The 25,176-nt window shown below is 30.4% G+C and overlaps 1 protein-coding gene across 2 annotated transcripts in view; it reads right to left on the bottom strand.

The window, feature by feature from the left end:
• LOC118189843 (1-phosphatidylinositol 4,5-bisphosphate phosphodiesterase classes I and II-like) overlaps positions 1-22,797 on the bottom strand; it is a 783,373-nt gene extending 760,576 nt beyond the window's left edge. For both annotated transcript variants that reach the window (XM_085816200.1, XM_085816205.1), the window contains exon 1: positions 22,485-22,797. In XM_085816200.1, coding sequence (XP_085672326.1) covers positions 22,485-22,583 — 99 coding nt within the window. In that variant the 5' untranslated portion in view covers positions 22,584-22,797. The remainder of the gene's footprint in view (positions 1-22,484) is intronic.
• Positions 22,798-25,176: the final 2,379 nt, after the last annotated feature.

Raw genomic sequence — 25,176 nt, 5'->3', positions numbered from 1 at the left:
ATAAAAAAATATATGAACTATAATGTAATAAAGTAACAATATTAATATAATTGCTGAAATATGATTGGTGCTGCCACGATGATTGGAAACTTAGTCAGGTTAGAGTGTTGTTTCTCAAGTTTTGTCCTTGCAAAATCATTCTTGTGAATTATGTGGTTCAAACAACTATGAAATGCATCAATTTTATAGGTAAAATTATAATAAATTAATGCCTTTATCTTCTTTTTTCACATAAGGGGAATGTAAAATTATTTTTTTAACAAAACTTACTTAAGCTGACGAAGTGAAGACCGTTGGTAGCTTTGAAACTTTATCATTAATTAATCATTACGCATTTAAATTAAAATCTGTGCATATTCATTGATTATTAAAATATTTTCGAAAATTTACGTCCAAGAACTGTCACATAAGATTCGCGAAACCACGTATTTAAAGAAAAAAGTCATGAACTATTTAAAAATTGTATAAAACATCGGAAAGTGTAAATTCTTTGCAGATAGAAATATCAAGATAATCTCCAAAATAACTTCATATTGGAGGCAGATGATGCTGGAAATAAGCGATGAAACTTGATCACGCCTTACAGTCATTTTTCGGTCTTAAGAAAGTTCTATACCTCTACGCAAAAGTAATCTTACAAATTCACTATATTTCACGTTCAGATAGTCCCATAAAAGTAGCTTCCAGAATTCTGTAAAAACTTTTCTGTGACTGAAGATTGAATTTGAAACTAAAATTTATAAGCGTATAAAAAGTCTTCATTGTAAATGCTAGTTTTGATACGAAAATAGGAAAGTTAAAAATTTGTTGTACATTTTGCTTCTCAGCAGACTTGTAATAAATAATATGGCAATACAGTATACAGTAACGTAGCATTACTGCGATATTTGCTACTGCAAAAACAGTGCTATGGCAGTAAATGGAAATCCTGCATTTTATTTCTGATTGTTTGTACAATTAATTGTTTGTTAACTAAAGGCTAAGCAGGTTGCAAAAGTTGCTACGCGGTCGTTTTCAAAACATTATATTACTAAATATCTCTTGGACCCACAAGCCATACATCTATGGTTTTAGTTAAATAATCAAATTTTGAAAAATGTTACATTAGGATAATTTTTGTCATGTAGTATCATCAACAAACTTTTATAAAGGACCTTTACATTGAATATTATTGCTATTAAGTTATTTTTTGCCCTACTGAAGCATGCTTTTTTTTTTATTCTGTAATATGCAAATTATAGCTTGAAACATTTTTCATAACAATTTGAAATAAAGCCCCTTCCGTTCCATGAAAAGAAAGGATGAAAACGGCTATTTCAATGATATATCAAAATGCAGTTCGCTAAATTTGAAACAAAAAATTTATTTTATCATTTCTATAAGATTTAACTGCCAGTTAAATGTTTTTAATTAATAATACCTCGGATAATTTTGTCGTATTAAGGTGTTTTATTGTTTGCTTGTTTTACTAATTTGGGGAACTCTTTTTTTTTTTCAATTGAAATTTTATACATAGCCTACATGATAAATAAATTCTGTGTATTTTCTCCTAACGGGTGTTGAAAAGCCACAATTTGTAAACCTATTTTACCTTATTTATTTCTGAAACTGGAACTAGGTGTGTAACTACGAAACTACAGAAATCACTTTATAACGGAAATTATACAAAACTTACATATGTCTTCATATCGGAATATAATGGGATAGATTTATAATGTAATTAATCTTCAGTAGTGTAAGCACTGTGTAAAAATATGACACTGATTTTCAATTTCCTATTGCGAAATACTGATTTTTCAAAAATTTCAGCGCATTCAATTTTTGAACCAAAATTAATAGGGAAAAATATTTAAAAAGGATGCATGTTATTCGGTTTGTGATTACAGGAATGGAATTTACTACAGCCGTATCCAAGGCCACAGTGAAATGCGTCGAAATTGGAGCAGTCCAATTATGTGACTGAGACCTCAAACTCACGTTTAAACAGGATGTGTATCTATGGGTTGATTTAATCTGGTATAGACTACCATCTAATGCATCCATTATGGATAAGAGGTCTACGGACAATTTTCATTCATAACGAAACTCAGTCAACCTATTATGCAAAGGACAAAGTAGCCCAGAAGATTGTAGCTCTTCTATAAATGACTCTGACATTAAACTGCGAAACTCTTTATGCAAATGATTCTGGCTTAACCTACATATAATCCCGTTGCGTAAGTGACCCTGGCGTAACTCTTATATAAACTATATTGCAATGATTGATGATCTATCTATCTTATTAACTTTTGCCTATGAAATAGATAGTCTAAAATTTACTTTATACATAAATTTTCACTTGGAAGATTTCTTAAAATTGGTTAATAAACTTCACGTTGTTGGCTATTAAATATGCTTTTAGTACATGTACAAAAAGTGAAAATTTAATAACACTGTAAAGAAACATTTACTTTTAACGTAACCAGTTTTTATTCCGTTATTTACCTTTCGTCCCAGTATGATATTTCAGTGTTGCGTGTTATGCAAAGCAGAGCATAAAGATATTGTTTAAGCTGGTATCTGAATTATTTCAGACAGAGCGTGTTCTGCCTTTCGGTCACGTCGTTTAGCTGGTATTTAAGATTGCTAGTTTACGACCAAGGATAATAACTGCCGGTTTGTGTGCGCCGGTGTTAGGGCTAAGAGCCAGCTCGCGTTAATTATCTCTGTGCAGCTTCGGTTGGTTATTTAGTTTTGATTTTATATTTCTATTTTGAATTGCAGCCAAAGGTATCAACTAAATCTGTAAGCACCAGGATTGCCGTCTTAAAATTCTTTCTTGAGTTAAATAAAAGGATCTTTTCATCCTTTTTACGTCTTGACGTCTTGTCATTGATACGGTTTGAACTTAACGAGTAATCGCTTCACAGTTCAAATAGAGATCTAGCCAGCAAAGTATAAAAGTAGAGTTAGCTAGAATCTTAACAAAACTAATTATTGAAAAATACAGGATTAAAATAATATTAGTACACTTCAGCGAACAAAATGAAAATTTTATCTATTTGGGCACTTCCGTGTTAAAGCGGTCACCACGCTTCGTCGTCAGAAGTGGCAAATATATTCGCACAATCTGTAATGTGCTAATTTCAGAAATCGCGAAAAGCTTATGTGACGGCTTTAACAAAGAGGTATCTTTGTTTGTTGAGATTTAATAATTTGTAATTTTATTCTATATTTTGGAAACAAATCAAGATTTTTCTGAAAACTCCTGTTAAATCGTAAGTAATCTTATCGTAACTAATCTCAAAAATCTACATACTACTGACAGGTCATCAGATGTGATCTAGCCAAGATATACTTTCAAAATGTTTTAAGAACGTATGAAAATTTTAAGATTTGATTCTTTAGATTTCAGTTTAACTAGAAAATAAATTAATTAATTCTGACTTAAAAATTATACTTTTGTGCTGTTTATTTTACTTGGTCCCAAAGGTCTCCAATTTAAACTGTAAACAAAAACTGTTGCTTTTAATTTAATGACATTTTTATCTATATTATCCTCTTCAAAGAAGAAAAGAACTGCCCTAAATCAAATAATTGAATTAAATGTTGTGCTACTTAAATTAAATTTAAACACAAAAATACGGATATATGGAGTTCTTTTAGCATTCTTAAAAAAACTCTGAAAATCGCGTTCACGTTTTTTATAACTTCTTTTCTCCATGTAATGATAGTAAAAATTACCTGACGCAACAGATGATTCGAAATATTACTTTTTATGCTCAAGAAAAAAATTACTTTTTATTATTAAGAATAGAAACTCATTAACAAAACAAAGGCAGCTTACTCTGGAAAGATAAACTAACTTCAGTTATACTATATACTGCAGAATAAAACATGTTTGAGATGAGAGGAAGTTGATACAACATCGTCACTTTTTGGGAGAAGGGTATAATAGCTTAAGCAGAAAAAAACGCAAAATGTTTTATTTAAACTATGCTTCAAGTCATGCAGTATCCTACATTGATATATACTGTATTATTATATTTTGGAATTATATGAAGTACGGTATATAATTTGAATTTGACTGGTTTCATTTCTTTGTCCCGGACGTGATCCAAGTTAAACGGAAATAATAATCTGAAAGCCTTTTTCAGGAATTGTTTAGTGTATTAGGTTATTTACACTTAATTTTCTCATAAATTGTATTAAAAAAATATGTTTAGCCTTTATTAGACATATAAACTGTTTTGGGGTTCTTTTAAATACCATTCTGAAAAGAAAATAAGAAATATTCGATAATGAATGCTCTACCTATCTAGACAAAAAAAGATGTTAAATAAGAAATACGAGATACGAAATCCTCAAATAGTTAACAATAAAATATTTCATGGATTGAGCCTGTCTAAAAACTCTATTTCACCCAATTTAACAAATTATGCAGTTGGTTTAAACAATATGTGATATTAATTATAAAGGAACTACATCTGTCTCAGATAATTACTAGAAAAATCGTAAATCAAGACTCATTCTATCCGACATTTCTTTGTTTTGAACAGCAGTTGCTAACACTGCACATTTAAGCGGCAGAATTCCTAAAGAAGACATTTCCTCCTAAATCGAGAGAAATCGATGGAACATTCGATTAAACAGTCCTTTAAGAAAAGTTACAATGACTACTAGAAGCTGACCTGCTTTATTCTCCGACTGTCTGGCCACTTCTGTTCAACAAATCCACAGAAGTCAATAACATATAGTCGCTTGCGTAGCTTTTAATCAAATTGTTCAGTTCCAGACGATGTCATGAATTGCAAATAGAAAAGAAGAGTGGCTGAAACCTCGATTTTAAATAAAAATTTATAAAATTGGCCCAAAAAAAGGATTTAAAGAAGATAGGAAATGTTCATGACGCAGTTTATTTCTTATGAGCCATTTGCATCCGTTTGTAACGCGGCTTGATGTATTATTTTTAAAGCAAGCAGCGTCACTTATGTTATCTTAAACTAAGTAAACAGATATTGTTTACCGGCCGTTAATCAAATGGGGCTGAAATACGAATTAGAAGTTTTATTTTGGCATAGTTTTAATGAATTCAATTACTTCTAGTTTATAGAACTCACAAATCGTAAACATATATGAATATCCATATAAAAGCATCTAATAATCCTATACATAGCTCAATTAAAAATAAATATTAAAGTATTTATTGGTCAGATACGTTCTAGAAGCCGAATTCCTCAGCGAAGACAACTGAAAATCATATTGCTAACGCAGACAAAGAATAGATGTAAATTAATTATGACAGGCATGAAAGTAAACAAGTATTTTCCCGAGATACCTAAAAAAGAGGATATTGAACAGTAAGAAAGAGAAGCATATAATAACAAAATGAAAACTAACTACTAATGTAATTCTTACAGTTTTAACTCACCATATATGATCCCAAAATTATTCTTTTCAAATTAAATGTTACTTATTACAAAACGGAACGTACAGCGAGAAACTTTTTTTAAAAATTATTGTTGTTAATAATGAGCTAAATGGCATAAAGAATATTCCGTGGAAGTTAGAATAAATGGAGTAAGCATGACGTCACAAAATTGAAGCCAAGGATATGCTAGCAACGTGACGTCAGTCTTATCATGGCCACCATATAACGTACGGGTAAGACTATGAAACATATTGTCAAATAAAGTTACACTGAATATGAAAGCAAATACGTATCAACGTCCGCAGGTTCAGAAAAGTGTGTTTAGGCATAATTTGCATAAAATACCATTGAAACTTCCAGTGATCTTCCAGGTTTTAACCATATATACATTTGACTTATAGTTACCATTCAAACATTTTCATGTACCTAGACTTTAATACATTTGAAAAAGTTTTTTGCAATTCTTGTGATTTTTCTATATACTGAGAAGAAAATCTGTAAGTATTAAAATTAGAAAGGGAGACTTATAACGTCTTTTGGGGTCCTTTCTCATATAATTCTGAAAATATAATAAAATTTTCAGTATTGAATAGCTAACATGCAAACAAAACCGATTAGAAAGTAAACAAAGTCCGCTTATGGCAGCGGCCGTGATAAGTAGTAGTGAAGTCATACCGTGACGTTTCATGGCTTCATTTCCATTGCACGGGAAATACGAAGAAGGCTTACTCCATCTATTCTAACCTCCATAAATTATTCTTCCGTTTTAATAGATGTAGCTTTTTGATTTATAGCAAAAGCAATCGAATCGATATTACTTCCACAAAATTTTTGGGCTTAAATTTAATAAAGCCACGCGGTAAAACAAGTAGTAAGTTATTGTGCTTTTATTACTTGGTTTGCTAAACACAGTTTGCAAGATTAAACATTTCAGTTGAGAATATTATGAATCGGAAACAGTAAGTTCAAATGTTAGACCCTCTTCCTAACTTTCTTTGTTTCGGGGGGGAGTGGCTTAGCAGAAGTAAAAAGTTCTACTCTGGGATTAGGGCCTAGCAAACAAGTCAAAATTATCGTAAAAAAAATTGTGCAACATGAAATTCAAATTTGAAGCAAAGAAGAAAATGCAGATAACGTAAAAGAAAAAGGTACTTTTTATTCAGTGTCTCTGGCTACTATGAATGCGTTGAAATAGTGGTCTTTAGCCTAGAATGTGGATTTCGTTAAAATTGCAGCCATATAAAATCAATAGTTTTGTAGAAAAACATAAATACCTTAATTCATGTCTGGAGACAGGGCAGTAGTAGGCAATAGTCATCCTATTCTTACTTTAAGGACGTTTGAAATTTTGTTTTTTTATCACAGTTAAATAAATGGTCAGTGCCATGATAAGTTATCAATTTATAACTTCTCAGTTCTACTTGTGATTACATAACCCTATATTATTAGTTCCAGTTTTGTGCTTGATTGCTCAAATTAAATGGCTGTAGGGGCTTATTTTAATTTTCTAATAGTTATTTTTATTTCGAAACAAGCCTTTTCTTTACTTTCTTGCTTCCCGCCTACGATTCTTAACAGAACGAGTTTTCAGGATCGCGTTGTATGTAAATGAGATAGAAACCAGCATTTAAGTTGAAGTCTCGTTCGTCGGTATTAGTCGAAGATCACAAGATTTCACATCACTGGAAGAATTTAGAAGAGCCTATTAATATTTTGGAGAAATATTCTCTTGACACTCAAAGTAACTTTTATAAAACATACATAGTACACTCAAAGTACACTTTTATGAAACATGCATCTAAAATGATTTTAATTTGAATAAGTATGCATATACAATCGTATTATATGTCTGTTGTTTAATCATGTAACTATTTGTATTCTATTAAATTTTGAACGTTGAACGGTATTTTATTTCCTTTATATCACTTTAATCCATTCAATTATTTAAATAAACTTTTTTACTAATACTTTAATTGAGCACACTTACTATATAACGTATTTCTCAAGCCTTTTTGACGTGCCTTCGTGGTATGGTGGTCTGCACGCTGGGCGCGTATTCCAGAGGTCCGTGGTTCGATTACCGGCGAAGGCGTTTGCTCATTTTTCATCTCGCCTGCTTCCAAAAATACCTAATGTCTCTACAGTGGCGCCCGAATTGAAAGGATGTTGGATGATGATCCTCCTTACCCAGGTTTTGGCGATTGGGTCCCCTAAAAACCCCAGTCACCCTTTAAAAGGGGGCTATATAAGGTATTTCTCCCGCAGTGTAGTGGTCTGCACCCTCAGCGCGTAATTGAGAGGTCCGCGGTTCAATTCCCGGCGAAGGCGTTGATAATTTTTCATCTCTCCGGCTTGCAAAAAAATACCTAATGTCTCTACAAACGCACCGAAATTATGCAAGGAACATGCAAAAATGTTTCATATTCTTCTCTTTATGAAGAGCGACTGAGGAAAGGCACGAGATTCAATCGGTCAATTCCAAGTGGAAATCAGATATTGTCTATCAGATAACTCACAACGCCACTTAAGTTCGGGCGCCAAGTTAAGAGACTTTTAGCCATCTCGTATAATGTACGCTGTAGCCACGATCTAACCATAATTACCACAAGAACATCCACACGGGAGTGAGAAAATTTTTTGAGCAGTGAGTTTTACAAAGAAACCGATGGAAGAAATTTACGAAAAAATGATGAATGAGCTTAGTGCGAAATAAAATGTCTAGAGGAAAAAAGTGGAAATACCAAATAAAAACTGCGTTATAGGGCTTAAAACATAAATAATATTAAGGATAAAAAATGAAGTAAAGCGAAAAGTAACAAAAAATACAAATTTCAGTTTATAGCTCTCTCTATATTTTTTTTTTTTTTCCTTTCATTCTTTCCTCTCCACCCTTTTTGAATGTGTTACATAAAAATCCTCAACATTCGTTACCTTGGATACCAAGATATTAATATGTTTCGGTCTTGCTTTTATATTAGCTTCATTGTTGGAAGACAGAATTGAAAATTCAACTTTTTTTCCATTTAAAATGAAATAAAAAACATTTTTCAAAGAAAACTAAAAACTTGACATAAAATACGTAAACTTTAGTTGCTCCTAACAACAAAATATTTCGTATACCTATATCCAAACATTCATCCAAAGAGCTTGGAAAGAAATGTAACATTTAAAACAAAGTATATACTTTTTAACCCCAAATAAGTTTGCTCCTAATTTAGGTTTTATTGAAAAGTTGAAAGCTTATCAGAATCATTTCTTTCCGGAAAACTTATTATAAGCATCGTTAGAATTCAAATTACAAAATATTTCTATTGCAGTTGGTAAAATAATAAAATAGATATTTTAACAATATGCATAGGCTTTAAAAAACATTTCTGGAGCAGAAATATTGTTTATACGTTAATATAAATGTACCATGGAAGTTTTCTGTTAATACCATAATTAGAGAGCACATTAAAAACGATTTCACACTTATTTGTCTTTTTAAAGAACTGCTAAAATCAAAACTTGAAATGCAGTTTTCTCAGTTTTTTTATTGTTATTTTTCATTGCTTTAAATTGTTCAAATTCTAAACCCTCAAGTAATCTATAAAATTCTTTAAAATGCTTTGTGCTTGCTGCTAATAATACTTATATAAAATAAAACTTTATTTTGGGTTACATTTACTATATTATGAAAGCATTTTAATAAAGCGTTAACCTTTTAAAGAGCCACAAAGCGTTTCCAGTTAAATAAAAAATTTTAAAAAGAAAAATATTCGATAATTAAGCCTAAAAATCATACTTTTTAAAGGCAATTACTATTTTTAGTATAAAACTAGTGGACAAGCTCACCAGATGAGCGGGCTGCAGCCAAAGCAAAATTTAAATGTTCTATGTACCTCTTAAAAGCAATTTGAAGAATACTATAGAAATATATAAAAACACCTCAATATGAATGAAATCAGTTCATTTTTTCCAGGCAACAACAACCTTCAAATAACTTTTTATTGCCAAACCAGGAAACAAAACCTTTTGAAACTTAAGCTAATACTTCAGGATGACGTCGTGTTTTAAATTTAATGTAATATAACAACATTTTCTTAAATATCAATAAAAGCATTATCGTGGCAACAACATATCATGGCAATTATACTAACCTGAAACAAATATGTTGCCAACAGCAGCTATTTATTTAAAATGCTGACGTTAACGAAAGTTTTTCGACACTACAATGACGTCACATGCGATCATATGCTTTCTTCGACGACAGAATATGACTTTATATAATAATAATATGTCAATGTTTGGCACTGCTATTTTTACTTCATATTTTGTAAAACTTGCAAATTTTTTATTAACAAACTGTACTGTTTAAAAGAGAGCAGTGTCAACACGTTTCAAGATAAAGCAGATTTTATCTCCAGCGTGTGTTGTCACTTGGAAAAATGAGATTGAAAATTAGCAGTTGCAGAATTTTTAATTAATATCGTGGTTGATTAAAGTCGTACGAAAATAAGAATGTTCGAAATGGCTTTCCTCGAATTTTTAAAAACCGGGGGTCCCAACCGTTTCGGAGGCGATAATTTCACAAACAAACAAACAGACGCACACATATTTTAATAGTATAGATATTCAGAATGGGTTTTGGAATTAAAAACAAAATCTGATCTTTGGAAAAATTTCAAATTTTAATTTATTCTTGGCCTTAGCGAAACCAAAACTTTACTCTTCAAGGAAAATGAAAAGGTGAAATCTGAGAATCCCGCTTTCTTCAGTCAAAAATAATTCTATTCTTTCAAAAGCTAGCTCTTTGAAATGAGTACTGAGGAAAATAACTAATCCTGTATTTGGAATAACTAGATAAGTCAAGATTCAGATGAATTTTTTATGAACTGCATAATTTTGAAAAATGATAAAATGATAAAATATAGTGGAAATTCATTTACGATGAAAGACAACGCCGGAGCGAATATAATGCAGAAATGAATATAATAACCATTTCAATAAGTTCAGTTAGAAACATAACCTTTTTATCCATTATTAATTCTAAATAAAAAAGCGTCTCAAATGCCTGAAATATAGCACGCTGTTTTGAAATGAAATTAACCTGTAAGTTACTGAACGCTAAATGATAGTTTGTAAATACTCGGTAACTTAAACAAGAAATACTTTTAATGCCTTCATATTTTATGCAAAATCTTAATTTTATTTTGTGAATGTTAATGAAGAAAAGATAGAATAAAGTTTTACCTACGAGTTTAATAAATAGAGAAAATAAAATATACGCACAATTGAAGCTGAGCGTCTTAGCAACTTTTTTGTACCATCCGAGGTTTTCTAGAACCTTTTCCCTACAACGGCACCATCTTTAGTATAACTTATTCTCCAAAGCTGGGTTTTTGGTCGCATAGTCACTTCTGAATGATAGATGAACTTCTCCAACCGAATCAAAGCGCTAACTGCCCAGGAATCAGAGCATCAGCTGATGAAAATCCGTACGTGTGTCAATTTCAATGCGAATTTTTCATTTAGCCCTCAGAAAATACATCAAAGCCCGTTGCTCTTCAATTGTTGACAAATAATCTCAAAAATGATATTTCTGAGCCATAATTTCCTTCATCTAGCGCTTCAATTAGCAGCAAATCTCAACCTTTTGACTAACACGTGCCACCAAAACAAAAATTGAAAATTTTTGGTATCACCACTACAAAGTACTACCACCACCCCTCTTGAACAAAGCTGAGATCGCATTAATTTGCGAGTGTTAGAGAAAAATTTCTACACTCTTAAATTAAAATTACTCTACTCAATCAGGATGTTGGGGTTTTAATTTTTGAATTTAATAGTTAAAAATACTTTGCTTTTTTTCCTACCACCTATTTTTCTCTTGCGTACCACCGGTTGAGAACCCCTGGATTAGACTAAAGATACCCGATGCATGATCACCTTCACGTGGGATTTTTTTTTAAGATAAATTAACTCAAACAATAAGAACGATGCCTCCAAAACCTCGGTTTCTATACTGAAAAATAGCTGAGACATGTAGCTTCATTTTGAATATATATTTTTTGTGAACTTTCTTTTTGTATATTTACTTTCGGGCGGAAGACTACTTTTAGTTACTTATCGATCTTCACTCATATATTGATAAAAAAAACCTTAAACTAACAAGAGAAGGTAAAAAAATTCAAAAGAAAGCAGCAACTAATGGTATTACGCTGTGTACATTACAGGCAATGTAAAGAATAATGCGTAACGGTTATTCGAAGTTAGCACAATGCAGCTGATTTTCCTTTCTTCCAGTAAATGTCGTGTTACTCCTATCAAGTGGTCAGTCTATGAACAATGAATCTTAAAACATAGCGGCAATGCAAATATATGTCGAGAGCTGAAGATATCAACTTGAGCAATACATCGGTGTAATACATCTTATGACGCTTAAAAATATTTTAAGTTATCCTTCTCGGTAGACGGAGCTGTCCTCGTGCCAGATGTTCTCTTGCGTATATATTTTTACTTTTACTTTTAGTTCTTATGGCAACAGATGTAAGAAACCAAACGACATAAGAATTCAATATTCCACCAATATGTCAACATGCAAACATTATGTTTGTGTATATAAAATTTTAAATCTTATTTTGTGTCTTTATTTATGTGTGTCAAAGTCAAGTATTTCCAGATAGCTATAAATCTATAGTTCAGTCAAGGTAAACCTTTAAATAATTATTAATTATTGAACTTACCACCATACACTTATCTTGGCACATAGCTATAAATCTATAATTCAGTCAAGGTAAGCCTTTTAATAATTATTAATTATTGATCTTGCCACAATACACATATCTTGGCACATCTCTTATGTCTTCTCAGAAATCAATGCTGGTGTATACTTTAATTTCACTTTAACAGTAAAGTGTATTAGTCCACGAGTGCTACTAGATATAATTGTTAATAATAAAGAGGAAGAAAAAAAAGGAATTAAACGTTTCTTTAAGCTAACATTGTAGAAAGTAAATTTTAGTTCTTTTTATTCTGTTTTTGAGACCACAACAATCGATTTCATTACTGAACATAAAGCAAGAAAATTCAATTCTTAGCCTAATTTTATAGCAAGCAGAGGCATATTCACAGGTAGTTAACTTAACCCTGTGTTTCTGTAGGTCCTATGTACAAAGCTACAAAATTGAATTTTAACTATTTTTTATACTTCTTTTGAATTTATGAAAAAAATGCATTGTAAAATAATATTTTCCACACCCTAGACTAGAAAACTGAGCTTTGAACAAACAACCTTGAAATTTAGTGGACTTGTTCGTACCAGAAAAGATCGTTTCTCGGTGTTTAATAAAATTATGCTCCATTGCCTTTCAGTGTCGAAAACCAAATTTCGAACCATTTTTTTAAATATGTTCTAACAAGTGAAAACATATCTATGTACATACATTATGATGTAAAATCCACAGTTCAATTAAATGGTAATCAAAGGTACTAAAAACATTTTCAGAATCTGATCAGTTTATAAATGCAAATTGTAATTCAAAAGTGTAACACCATTTTTATTTAATGGCAAACTAATTATTTGTGTTATTCCTTCGCTTCCGATTTGCATATCTCCTCAAATGTTAATTTAAATCTTCGATTGCAAAATTGTTAATATAAATGTCAAGCCTCGGGAGTTTCGCGAATTTCCATTATTTGCGCCGTGAACGCCCTGCAAATTTTTACTGTTTTTATTATTATTATTATTATTATTTAAATAAAATTACTGTCTTACTTATAATGTAAACAAAAATAAAATAACTATAGCTAGTTCTAAAAAAGAAATTACGGAATAACATAAATGGCAATCAATTCAAAAATGAATCACAAAACTTGAATAGGTTAGTGAATAACAATATGAATAGGTAAATCAAACACCTGTAACGTAGTTTAAAATATCGAAACATTAACGAATTAGTTTTAAATCGTTGCCCTCATATGTGAATAACTGCATCCAAATTATAGAAACTACGCTAGTACGTATTTCCTTTGAAGCTACAAATGAATGTACTAAAGCTAGAACAAATATTTGGGATATTTGGTAAATTGACTTCAAGTAATGAGATTATCAAAAACATACACGGACGTACTGTCAAAATATCTTCTGGCGCTGCTTCGTTTTATTAACTTCTCTGGTTTCCCTTTTTATATGTTTTTGGAAAAAAATTTTCAATACTCTCCCTATATATCTTAATATTATTCATGCAATTTCATTCCTCTGTATTAAAAAGGAGATGGAAATTGAAATGATCCGTATTGCATCTCATCAAACTTTCAGGAAGAAAATCTTCATAAGCAGAGTAAATACTTTTTTCTACTCAAGAAAATAAAATGAAACTAGATATAAAAAATTCTTCCCTTTTCCTTCGATGGCACTGCAATCACACCAGCTCACGAAACTTCTAAACGACCTACATTATATTCAAAGTTTCTCCTCATTGCTTATATAATGTCAAAGAAATGTTGAGAATTTTCATCTTCACACAGAAAGATGGAACTTTCCGCCATCACCTTTCTACCTTATTAATATTTATGGTAGTTTTGTATCCGAGAAAATGTGGTAGATAGTCTGCACTAGTCGCAGAAGATTCTAGATCCATTTCTTTTTATTTTTCTTTCTTATTTTGACGTTTTCACTCATCATTTCGTGACAAGCACGTTGGACGGACAAAACGTCGGTTGAATGAGATGCAGTCCTGTAGGAGGGGGGAGGAGTTCAGTCTCATTTCAGAGGATTGAAGTGAATCTGATACACTGTTCAAAGTAAAAATAAAAAAATGACTTGATGAATGAAATGAGTGATAGTCGTACGTCCTGCATTATTTATTTCCTTTTTATCAATGATTTGGGCTTTTGTATGGTATGAGCGTTACAGTAAACCAACCTAATATCGTCACGTTAAAAAAGTCGAATTTCGTTTTTGGTGCATCTATATGCGTCGTTGCCAACCTTGAAATATTAAAAAAACGGAAGATTCACTCGTGGAAACGAGAAGTTTCCGTCTGTGAGAAGACGCCACTTTAGACATATTCTAAATTGATTTACATTCATTTCAGTACATGATTCAGGTTACTAATCTGTTTATAATTTGAATCTGGTGTAAAATATATTTATATTTAATTAAATTATTATCTGGTGTAAAATATATTTATATTTAATTATATTACTTGATTTATCAAAGTACTTTTGAATAAGATCGAAATAAAATTATTAATCGATGTAAATACTATTGTAAGGCAGATAAACTTGTAAGATTCCAAACTTTGAATGAACTGCAGTGTGTCTGGAACGTTGAGAACTGATAAGCGAATAATTGCTTAGTTCAGAGAGAGAGAAACGCAAACGTACGAAGGGTTAATTACCCTTTATTATTCAAAATAAATTTAAAAGACGACTTCTTCTTTGAGTTACAATGAAGCCTCCACTTGGACTTGAACTCAGAAATAATGAACAATCAAACTTAACTAAACTTAACTAAAAAGATATAGCCGAAGCTATCAAGATTCTAACAGAGTTGGACCCTTAACGCTAATTAACGGCGAAGATATCAAGGGCCTAAAGTACGGCCGAGCGTAATAATAGCTTGTGAGAGAGTACAGACAAAAGGCTAACGCGCGCTGATCAGAATCTCAGACTCTCTCTAACGAAGTCAGTAGAACTTCACAGTTAAATACTTCTTCTCCTCATTGCCTCCGCGATTCTGAAAATACGTTCTGGCCGGAAGTTGTAAGCTGAAATTAAGGGAAGACAGGAAAGTAACTTTAACTCACAATTAACTGTTAGAAAATTAAGATAAACCTTACAAACTTTTATAATGTGTCATATCTTGATATAAAACCAAATAAAATACGAAGACTAACTGATAAATATAGGTTAAATTTTTGATATAAAACCAAACAAAATACGAAGATTAACTGATTAAATACAGGTTAAATTTTCAGAAGCATTTCTAGAAATCTCTACAATAGATTAAGACAATTCAGAACAAATAAATTTAAGAAGTAAAATTATGCTGAAAATCATTAAGAGTAGAGAATGAAATTTTCGTAATTTAAGTTTTATTATTTCAATAAATATCATTAATTGCATGAAACATTTGCTGCAGTTCTTTTCCTTTAGAAAAGGCTACAAAATTAAAAATCGAGAGATTTATGTATCTACAAGGAGACCAGAAGATGTGATAAAATACGAAAGTGCTGGCAACTATGCATACGCTTTAAATCTGTTAAATGAATCAAATGTTCTTCCATATGTTACATGTGTATATGGCTGAAGTCCAGTTATATCCGCAATCGCATTTGATGATGCGAATCTGAACTTGGAATTTCTTCAAAGAACGACCTTAAATGCTATAGAAATTCAGCACGTTTTTGTCTTTATCAGCAGGCTAAATTGTTTAAAATATCTGAAATATTTCCATTCCGCTCATGTTTAGAAGAAATTTTAAATAGCTACTTTTCTCCATATTAGAAAACTCTATTATAAAATTTAGGACTTCTCAATAGGTTAAAAGAGGTTGCTTTCATACTGAACATTCGATCTGGTTCGAATCGCATGTGAGATAGTGTCGTATGTAGCCAGGAGGAGCAAGGAAACTTAAAACCATTTAATCTGAAAGCTCTCTGCAGAGGCTATGAAACAGAAAAGAAGTCTGTTATATTAAATTCAATAGCTTGTTTCAGTCAAACCTCGACAGAAATGAACATTATTAATCCATCAAAATGGTGCACGTGCGCTGTACCTCTTTCTCTACCCATGTATATTAATGAATTTACCTGTCTTAGACATGTGAGAAACACAACAGCAACTTAGAATAGAAGAGAAACACTCCAATGTGACAATTAAAATCGCAATAACAACCAGCGTACATATGTTAAAACACTCAATCGATTTCGAGAGCAACTAAAGGTCCCTGCTCAAGTTGCCTCAAGAGCAACTAAAGGTTGAGTGTTTTAACATATGTACGCTAAATACAAGGTTGTTATTGCGATTTCAACAACAGTAACTTGCCTAAACATGCAAAACTTCCTCTCAAAACTACTCTCCCAATGTTGAGTACTTTCTCTTCGCTAGGTTAGGTTATTGGGACATTCATACGAGGGCTATCTGCTTAAGAGGACGGATGCCTTCATGGAAGGACATCTGTGGGAAACTAGCATGTATTCGCATCACACATGGAGAAATCACAAAAACAAATCATGCAGGCAGCTCGCTTGCCTGAGATCGAACCCGAGCTAAACTCCCAGTATTTAGCGGTCTTAACCACTTGGTCACTAATGGAGCGCGTGGTTAACCAAATAGGCTATCAAAATAAACGCTCTTGATTTTTTCAACATCTTTTCAAACTTTTTTCTTGTTACCAAGAGCGAAGTTGCAGAGTCATCAGGATTTTTGAAGTAGAAAGCACGAAAAACAGGCAATGCCCTCTCCGGGACTCGAATCCGGACCTCTCGAATACATGCCGAGTGTGGTACCGTTACGCAACGAAGGCATGCAAAAATGAGGGAGCAAATACCTTATAAGGTATCTTAAATATTCTCCCAGTTCTTAACCCTTTGTAGATTACCGACAAATTTCATCGATATGAAGTTGAGAGCGGTGGTTTCTGAAAAGTATTTTTCTAAACAATAGCAGAACTGTCATGCAAAGTTGTAATTTATAGGATAAGTACAAAAATCAGATGTCTTTGCTTAAATTACTTTGTATGAGTTATTGCAGGATAAATTACATTTATGAAATCAAATATTAATTTTCTTAGCTCTATGGCCCAAGTTTAAATGTTCTAAAATTAGTACATTATTTAATTGTAAACACTTAATAGGATTTTTGAGGCACTGTTTTTCACCCGTTAAATTAAAAAATAAATTATATTACACAGTTTTCTAGTCGAGTTAATGAAATCTTTATAAGAATTTTAAAGTGTGGACCTTTCATTACAGATTTCAAGTTTTTAAGCATGTTTGAGTTCAAATTATGAATCAGGTACTTCTTCCGATCATGACAGCTATTATTGGATTTTCTTTTTCATTCGGAATCTAAGAACACATACCTCAACCTCTCATTTCTGCCTCGAAATTTTTAATTTATTATTGAGAAAAATACATCATTATTAGGTTTTCTGGGAGAAAACTGTTGCTGTCACAGGCGAGAATTTTTTGGAGGGGGGTTGCAGAAAATGCTATTTCTTAATAACACTTTTATTTCTTTTACTAGTGTATATTCTATCACACTAGGTGGAAAGATGGTTCATAAATTAGAAGGGAGACCTTTTAAAGCACTTCACTGAGACGTGAATATACTTCTACATGCAAGCGTTCATTCTGAAATAAAATGGTAAAAACTACCAGTCTCTGTAATCAATATATGTGACAACACACTGCAGAGTCATTTAAAAGTTTCGAAGCAAGAAACACGAAAAACCAGCAATGTCGTCACAAGGCGGTGAATTCCGAATCTTCCTCCATTGCTAGCCGGAAGTGTTACAACATACACTACGAAGGCACATAATAAGAAAAGCAAAACCTCCTTATAGCATTACACCTATCACAGTGGACAAAGAACGCCATCTGGTATTCCTAAATGAAATATTACACTTAGAAACACTATTACGCACAATCATCTTTTCGGTTAGTGCTTTCTATGATGCATCTAGGAATCAGTTACCTTTTTAAAGTAAATTCGAGATTTTGATTCCAATATGATACAATTTTATGCAAAGAGTTGAATTAATGTTAAGGATATGACAGTTTATAAATGTCCACAGTAAGGTTATCTTCTTTAACTTTAGATGTGTTCGCCTTATTTAGCACGGGAAGAAAGTTTTGATGCTGGTCTAGAATCTGAACCTAGAACTCCAATTTTTATTCATGGATTCTATGTTAAATAAATTATTTATATTAGGCATCTTTAACCTGTTAACCTTTCTTTAGAGTGCTGTATAATCTTATAAAATGAAATCTTTTTTAGCTTGTTCTTTAGTTGATAATATACAACAATATAAAGATAATAAATACATTTAAAGAAACTTCCTTTTCTAATGTAAAACCTCATCAGTTTTTTATAATACGTTCAATAAATTTTAAACAGATTTCAAACATGAAATAGAAAGGAATCAATCTTAAATAGATAAAATGAAGAACTTTAATATTTTCTTAAAAATATTAGTTGGATTTCTTCAATATAATTTCCTACAAAATTATATTTGAATTTCTTCAGTATTTCTTGAAACTTTATGTCTGTAGCTAAATTTTTTTAATGACTAACATATGAAAAATTAAATTCAAAATTTTATTGGCACGTTTGAGATGTTTCAGAAAATATACATAACGTTTCGTTAGCAAATGTCATTTTTGTCCAAAAGATATAAATATATCTTCTAAAATTGTTATTTATATCAGTAATAATTTTCCCAGTTTATTATAAATACTTGATAATTTGTCAGTGAAGTATTTAAAACAAAAGGATGAAACTATTTTTCTCTATATTAAGAAGAAAAATTTCCAAACGGATTACAGATAGGCTTTTAGAATTTCTCATTTTCAAGTTTAGATATAATACGTAAATTTCAGAATCATCTTTTGCGTGATTTGTGAAGCTTTCATATCTTTTTTTCTACGAAGAGCATTCAATGCATAGAGATATTATAAACTTTGTGATATGGCTGTAAACCTTCAGATTGATGTGTCATTACTAATCAATCTAGGTAATTAAGACACAATAACACGCCGAACAAATACTAATTCAGAAGTCAAACAACAAAAATCAGCGTTATATTTTCAAAATCTAGATAATATAAAATAAAATTCTGTCATTGTTCTTTGCTCGCAGTTTTCTAGGGGTAAATTTACAAAATAATTCCTAATTTTGTTATATTTTTGTAAATGTAAATTTTTAACTCTAAATTTCACAGCGTACTTAACTTCCTTTTTTTTCATTATAAATGATAAAACTAATAAAATATGAAACCAGATCAAATATTTTGGACAAGCATATATTGAAGAGCTGTATTCAAATGTCTCAAGAAAACTCAAAAAAAAAAGGTTTTTGTAAACCCATAAGTATTTTATTTTTAATTGCTTATCCGACCGACAAAATTTTGAGTTAATGCATTCAAATGCCATATATTTTTAATTTTAAAGTTTCTCAAAATATAGGACTGAATTTTATGAAAAAAATTTTAACTCTGAAGAAAGAAGATTCTGTAAATACAAATCTGAAGTTTTATGTCCTTCTCTTATAACAAAAATCCTATTAATAAAATGCTAGCTATATTTCAGTAAATTTAAAATAAAGCATTCCGTATTTCTACAAACAACGGCTGCAGAGACATTATCAATTGATAATTTCATACAGCCAGTTATAAAGTAATAAATCACCAAATCAGGCAACTTTTGTTTTATATCAGACTTCTATATCTGTTTAAAAAGTCCTCAAAATTGCATAGAAATAAGAACTGAAATATGATCCATATTAGTAAAGTTATTCCTGGAGTATTTCCTCAAATTTTTCACATAACGATTTAGGAAATTGTCTGTTCAGCTTCTTTAAACGTTAAATTAGTTCAATTCGAATACCGACATAACAAATTTTTCCATAAGCTTTTAGTACTAATTAATAGTGCCCTTTAACAATTTAAATATTTTAGAATAATATATTTAAAATGTTTAAACTGTTTAAATGTAAAAAAAAAATTCTTATATTAAGCATTGAATTCAATACTTCTATATATTTTAAGCACAGAGCTCAGGCAAAAATAAGAATATGTAAACAATTCAGGCTTACGACAAAAGCTAAAATTTTTAATTGGTAATTTGGAAATTTGGTATATTGCAAGCACATGATATGCGAATTAGAAACAATGAAATATCGAAAACAATACTGAAATCTGTAATATGGATCAGTCTGACAGATGAGAATGACGGTAGTTAGAATAATTTTAGAAATATCAATTACACGACAGCAGAATGTTTTCATAGATATCAGTGAAAGTCATTAGATAGTTTGACGTTAAAAGTTTAGATAAAAATTTGAATATTTTTTTAAAGATATGCTAGCAACAAATTAATATTTTTTACTGAAAGTTATATTTCATATAACTTCAAAATAAGAATAATTATTTCAAACTATGCAATAACCGTTTTATGTAACAGTTATTTAACAAAATAACGACACATTTTCTATGTAAAACAGACATACTCAAAAAGCGATTAATCACTACTCTCAATTCAATTTTAATACTCATATATATGCATAACAATCCGCCTTGACTCACCAGTATTCTATCAAGAAGAGTAAGAAACAAGAATTTTCTAATGAAAATAAGAACTCCTGCTTCTTAATATGCAAAATTTAAGCAGTTTCAAATTTCAAAACTACTGTTTTTAGAATGGTTGTTTTATAAAATATTTGCAAAGGTTTTTTTTATAATTAAAATTTAAAAATCAAATGTGCAATTTTATTCAGATCACTATTTCATTAATTAATTAGTTATTCATTAATTGATTAGTCAATGAATTAGTTATCTGAACTTATTAATTAATCAGTTAACTAATATTATTTTTTCATTATTACCACTATTTCATTATATCAGAACTTAAAATAAAATATTTACCATATGCATCATTATCTCAAATAAAAATACTTAAAATTTTCTAAAATGTATTCTATGGATTCAATATTTCCCAAATATTTCAAATACTTTTATGAAAGCTAACCCATGTATTTTTTAAATTAAATATAAATTACAATTGTTCTTCAATTGATCTAATAACAGTATTTTTATTTTTAGATTTATATTTTCACAGTAAATTTTTCACATTCTGAAAACAAAACTAAAATATGATTCAACAGCCTGCATAATAAGCTTACGAAAACGGTGTTTTAAGAAAATGTAAAATGCACACTCTTAAAATTTTTAACAATTTAAAAATTATTCTTTAGTAATGTACTTCTAATTTTTATTGAGCATAACTCTAATCCAGAAAGCAGAGGTTAATCAAGGAGATTTTTCAATTTTTAGCAGAAAATTTAAACATTTCAGAAATCCCTTATCAGTACGTTTGACAAGTAATTTCAACAATCTGTTTTGGTGAATAAATATCATATTTGATAATCATTGTGATGTTAGTTTTAGCTGTACACAACAGATGCTTATGTAAATCATAATAGATATGTTATTTTTTTACCCACAGAATAAAAATACTTTATTTACATGACGGCATTTTTTAAAAAGAGCTGACAACATTTTAAACCTTAGTAACTGTTTAAAGATTTATTTAAAACTTTAAAGTTTTTCTCTTTTGATCAAAAATTTTTAGATTCTGAAAATCATTCAAAGAAAAAAATATGTATGACAATTTTCTGCTAATTGTTTCTTACATCTCTAAACTCACAAAAGGTAAACAATTCCTTTCCTTTCAATGTTTCGTTTGATTTAAAGAAGAGAACTTTAACATTTTGTGTTTGTTATTTTCAGTAAAAATTATTTAATTTCGTATAAAATATATTATATTAAAACTTATTCTTTTAGACAATATATTTTCAAAGTTTTCCATGACGAAATGTAAATTTTCCAACAATCAAAAATGCTCACACGGAATTAACTTGCTTAAACTTATTTTTTTTTTTTTTCTGTTCAAAGGCTAAAAAACACCAAATGTATTTTTTTTAATTTTATTGACTAGGAACATTTCAAATTTCATAAATTAAGATTCTTCATATTTATTTTTTAAAATATTTCAAAATTTATATTTTCATAATAAATATGAAGAATTCAAATATCGCTCAACAGAATCTTTAAATGAAATTTTAATTTTGCAGTTCGTTATGATAATTTAAACACCTAACAGATTTTATGAAATAAAATTTTGGTTGTTGTTCAATCAAATGTTCTAATAATTTCCGAAATTGTTGAAATCTGTAAACAAAAAATAATTTTGTTATTTATAATACATGTGGCGTTATAGCTGTTTTCACACAGAATATGGGAACAGAAGGGCAGGTGAAAAAAACGAGATAACTATGAAACGAGATAAGTTTCAAAACAAAAACTCACATCGTCCCATTTGACGAATTTGTTGCCTTCTTGGAGGGCCGCTGGCACAACGATGGGTTTCAGTTGGACAACGTGAACACCTGATTGTGCACCCGCCATGTCTCAAAATTCACGAATAGCCCTACCAACGCACACTTAATTCGTGATCTAACACGCACAGTCTCACGCAAGAAGGATCAATCACTCTTTCGTTTTTCTGGTAAGATCTCGTCCACCCCTTTCAGGTGTCAAGCGAGGAGTCAAAAATCGCTGTTGGACAACAAGAGCACCGAGCGAATTGAGAAAAAGATTTGGTTGTCCGTGCTCCGGAGCAGTTTCGCCTTGTTTTAAAGATCGTGAGCTTGAGGCGCATGATACGTTGGCGAGGGGTTGCCAGTACTTGGCGAGTAGTCGCCCAGGGTTGCTGGCCCAATCCATGATTGGTGAGCATCCATCCAACAGGTAAACGGAGCAGATCGTTCAACGCAGAAAATCGTTGGACAATGAAGGAACAGAAGAATGAGATAGGATTGGAATATGGAATCGATCACTGGGCGCTTATTTAAAAGTCCCGCAAAAGAAAGAGAAAATTTCTTTTATCTTTCTTTCACAGGTTTTATTTTCTCTTGCTTTGAAAATCTTGAAAGCCATATACAAAATGTAAATTATAAAATTTAATGTGGTGAGAGTACAGAAATTTCCTGATTACTCGCTTACTACGTCTCTTTTTCTATCATTCCTAATTAGGATATTTTATTTGCACACATGCAACAAAAGTAGTAGATTCGATGCAATAAGTAATAAATCGGAGAAATAAATGCTTTAAAAGTTCGAAGTAATAACTACTTCAGAAAGTAATAAATGCTTCGCTGCTTTATTCTGCTTTTTTTCCCACAATTTGAATTTTTGTAAAAATTATGGAATTAGTCTTTATTAGTAGTAATAAAGTACTAATAAAGTTTATTAGTACTAATAAAGACTTTATTAATACTAATAAGTAGAATTTTTCGAGCTTCATTGCTCTAATATGGCCTTAATGAGACTTTTATAAATTACTGGGATTTTATATTCTCTTTTAGATTAGAACAAGGTCTAAGGCACCTTTTTTTCTCACTGATTTTTCATTTGCATTAAGTTTAACTAAAGTATCGATTTTCCGAATATTATTCCAATTTCGTTACCTGATTAAAGAAAAGAAAGAGAGATATTGCTTCCCTAAAAAGCCCTCTACATTTGGCTATTTAATTAATTAATTACATATTGCAGATTAATATTTTGCTCAATATTAAAAACTTTATTTTAAGCAATGTAATTTTTAGATCAGATATAGCTAATATATGATATATGATTTAGATCAGATATAGCTAATCTATGATAAAACTATTAGATCTCATGAAAGTGGTTTTTATTTTTAAAGAAATAGTATTAGTAAGTAATAAATGATATTTCAGCAAACTGAAAGCCAATTTGAAATTTAATGTGTGGTTTTGAAGAAGCCAGTTTGAAATTTAAAATGTGATTTGATCAAACCGGTTTGAAATTTAAAATCTGTCTCTTATAGGAAAGCTACAAATTTCAAGGGACCCGTTCAGTATTTCTTGTAATATAAAAAAAGCAATTTTTCTATGAGACCTATATCAAATTAAATTAGAATTAAAATTATATTTAAATTATGTTCCAAATTATTTTTCTTCACCTAAATAATTTGTTTGAGAAATTAAAACTGCTTGACTCTTCTCTTGGTTATCTCATCTTTAATAAAATTGTATTATTTTATTATTTTTTTCTCTTCTTTATTTAGTGCGTATGTTCAACAATGTGTTTGCTTTAATATGAATTATAGTTCAGTAAATGTGTTAGTTCAGTAATGTTATATTAGTTCAGTAAAGTGTTAGTAATATATTAGTTCAGTATAATGTGTGAAAATTTAATTACTGTATACAGTGCCGGTACTGGATAGAATATACAGTTCCAAATCCAGGAGTGAACCGAGTATGTAGGTATTCTACATAATGTCAGATTTCACATTTCGCCAGTAAGATATATGCTTGTTTATATAGTATGGCTCACTAGAAGAGCTGTGTAGAGGTGAAATGGTTGAGGCTCTTTACTTAAGAAGAAAGAAGTTCGGAAACTTTAAGAAGTTCGAAATTTTAATATAATGAATGAAATCTGAATATGAAAGTCGTAAAAATACGTTTGAGCAGAAAGTAATTCTGAGTTTTACCTAAGGCGTTAACATTTGTTGACAGGGCTCTGCTCCGTAAGCATCTCCGTAAGCCAAATTTATCTCATATTTATGACCATGCCATAAAAAGGAATTATCATAAAAAGGAATTATCAGTATTGCGGTTAATTCTATTCTTCTTTAATGTAGAATAGCTTCTGTTCGAGGAGAAAAATAACTTTATGTAGTATGTAGGTCCAACATTTTGCATCGTTTTAAAATAACTGGTAGCTTTCTTCGTATTTAGAGCAGCGTTGTGTAGTTTAGGTTACACTTCTGCATTGGTTCTTACGCAAAGCAGATATAAGTATCAGCTTATATATTTATTTTCACATCTCTTATTTTATTTTTTAATCTCAGCTTTTTACTTACAAATGTAACCAACTGGAAATATTTTTTAATATTATAATTATTTATTATAATATTTTTTTATATTTTATTCAATATTTTTTCAAATTTTATAGAATAACTTTTTTATCAACTATC

The sequence above is a fragment of the Stegodyphus dumicola genome, chromosome 1, assembly GCF_044657685.1.
Source record: "Stegodyphus dumicola isolate Sdum_Otavi_A_Nest chromosome 1, ASM4465768v1".
Lineage (NCBI taxonomy): Eukaryota > Metazoa > Arthropoda > Arachnida > Araneae > Eresidae > Stegodyphus > Stegodyphus dumicola.
This window is presented reverse-complemented; position numbering and strand designations above follow the sequence as displayed.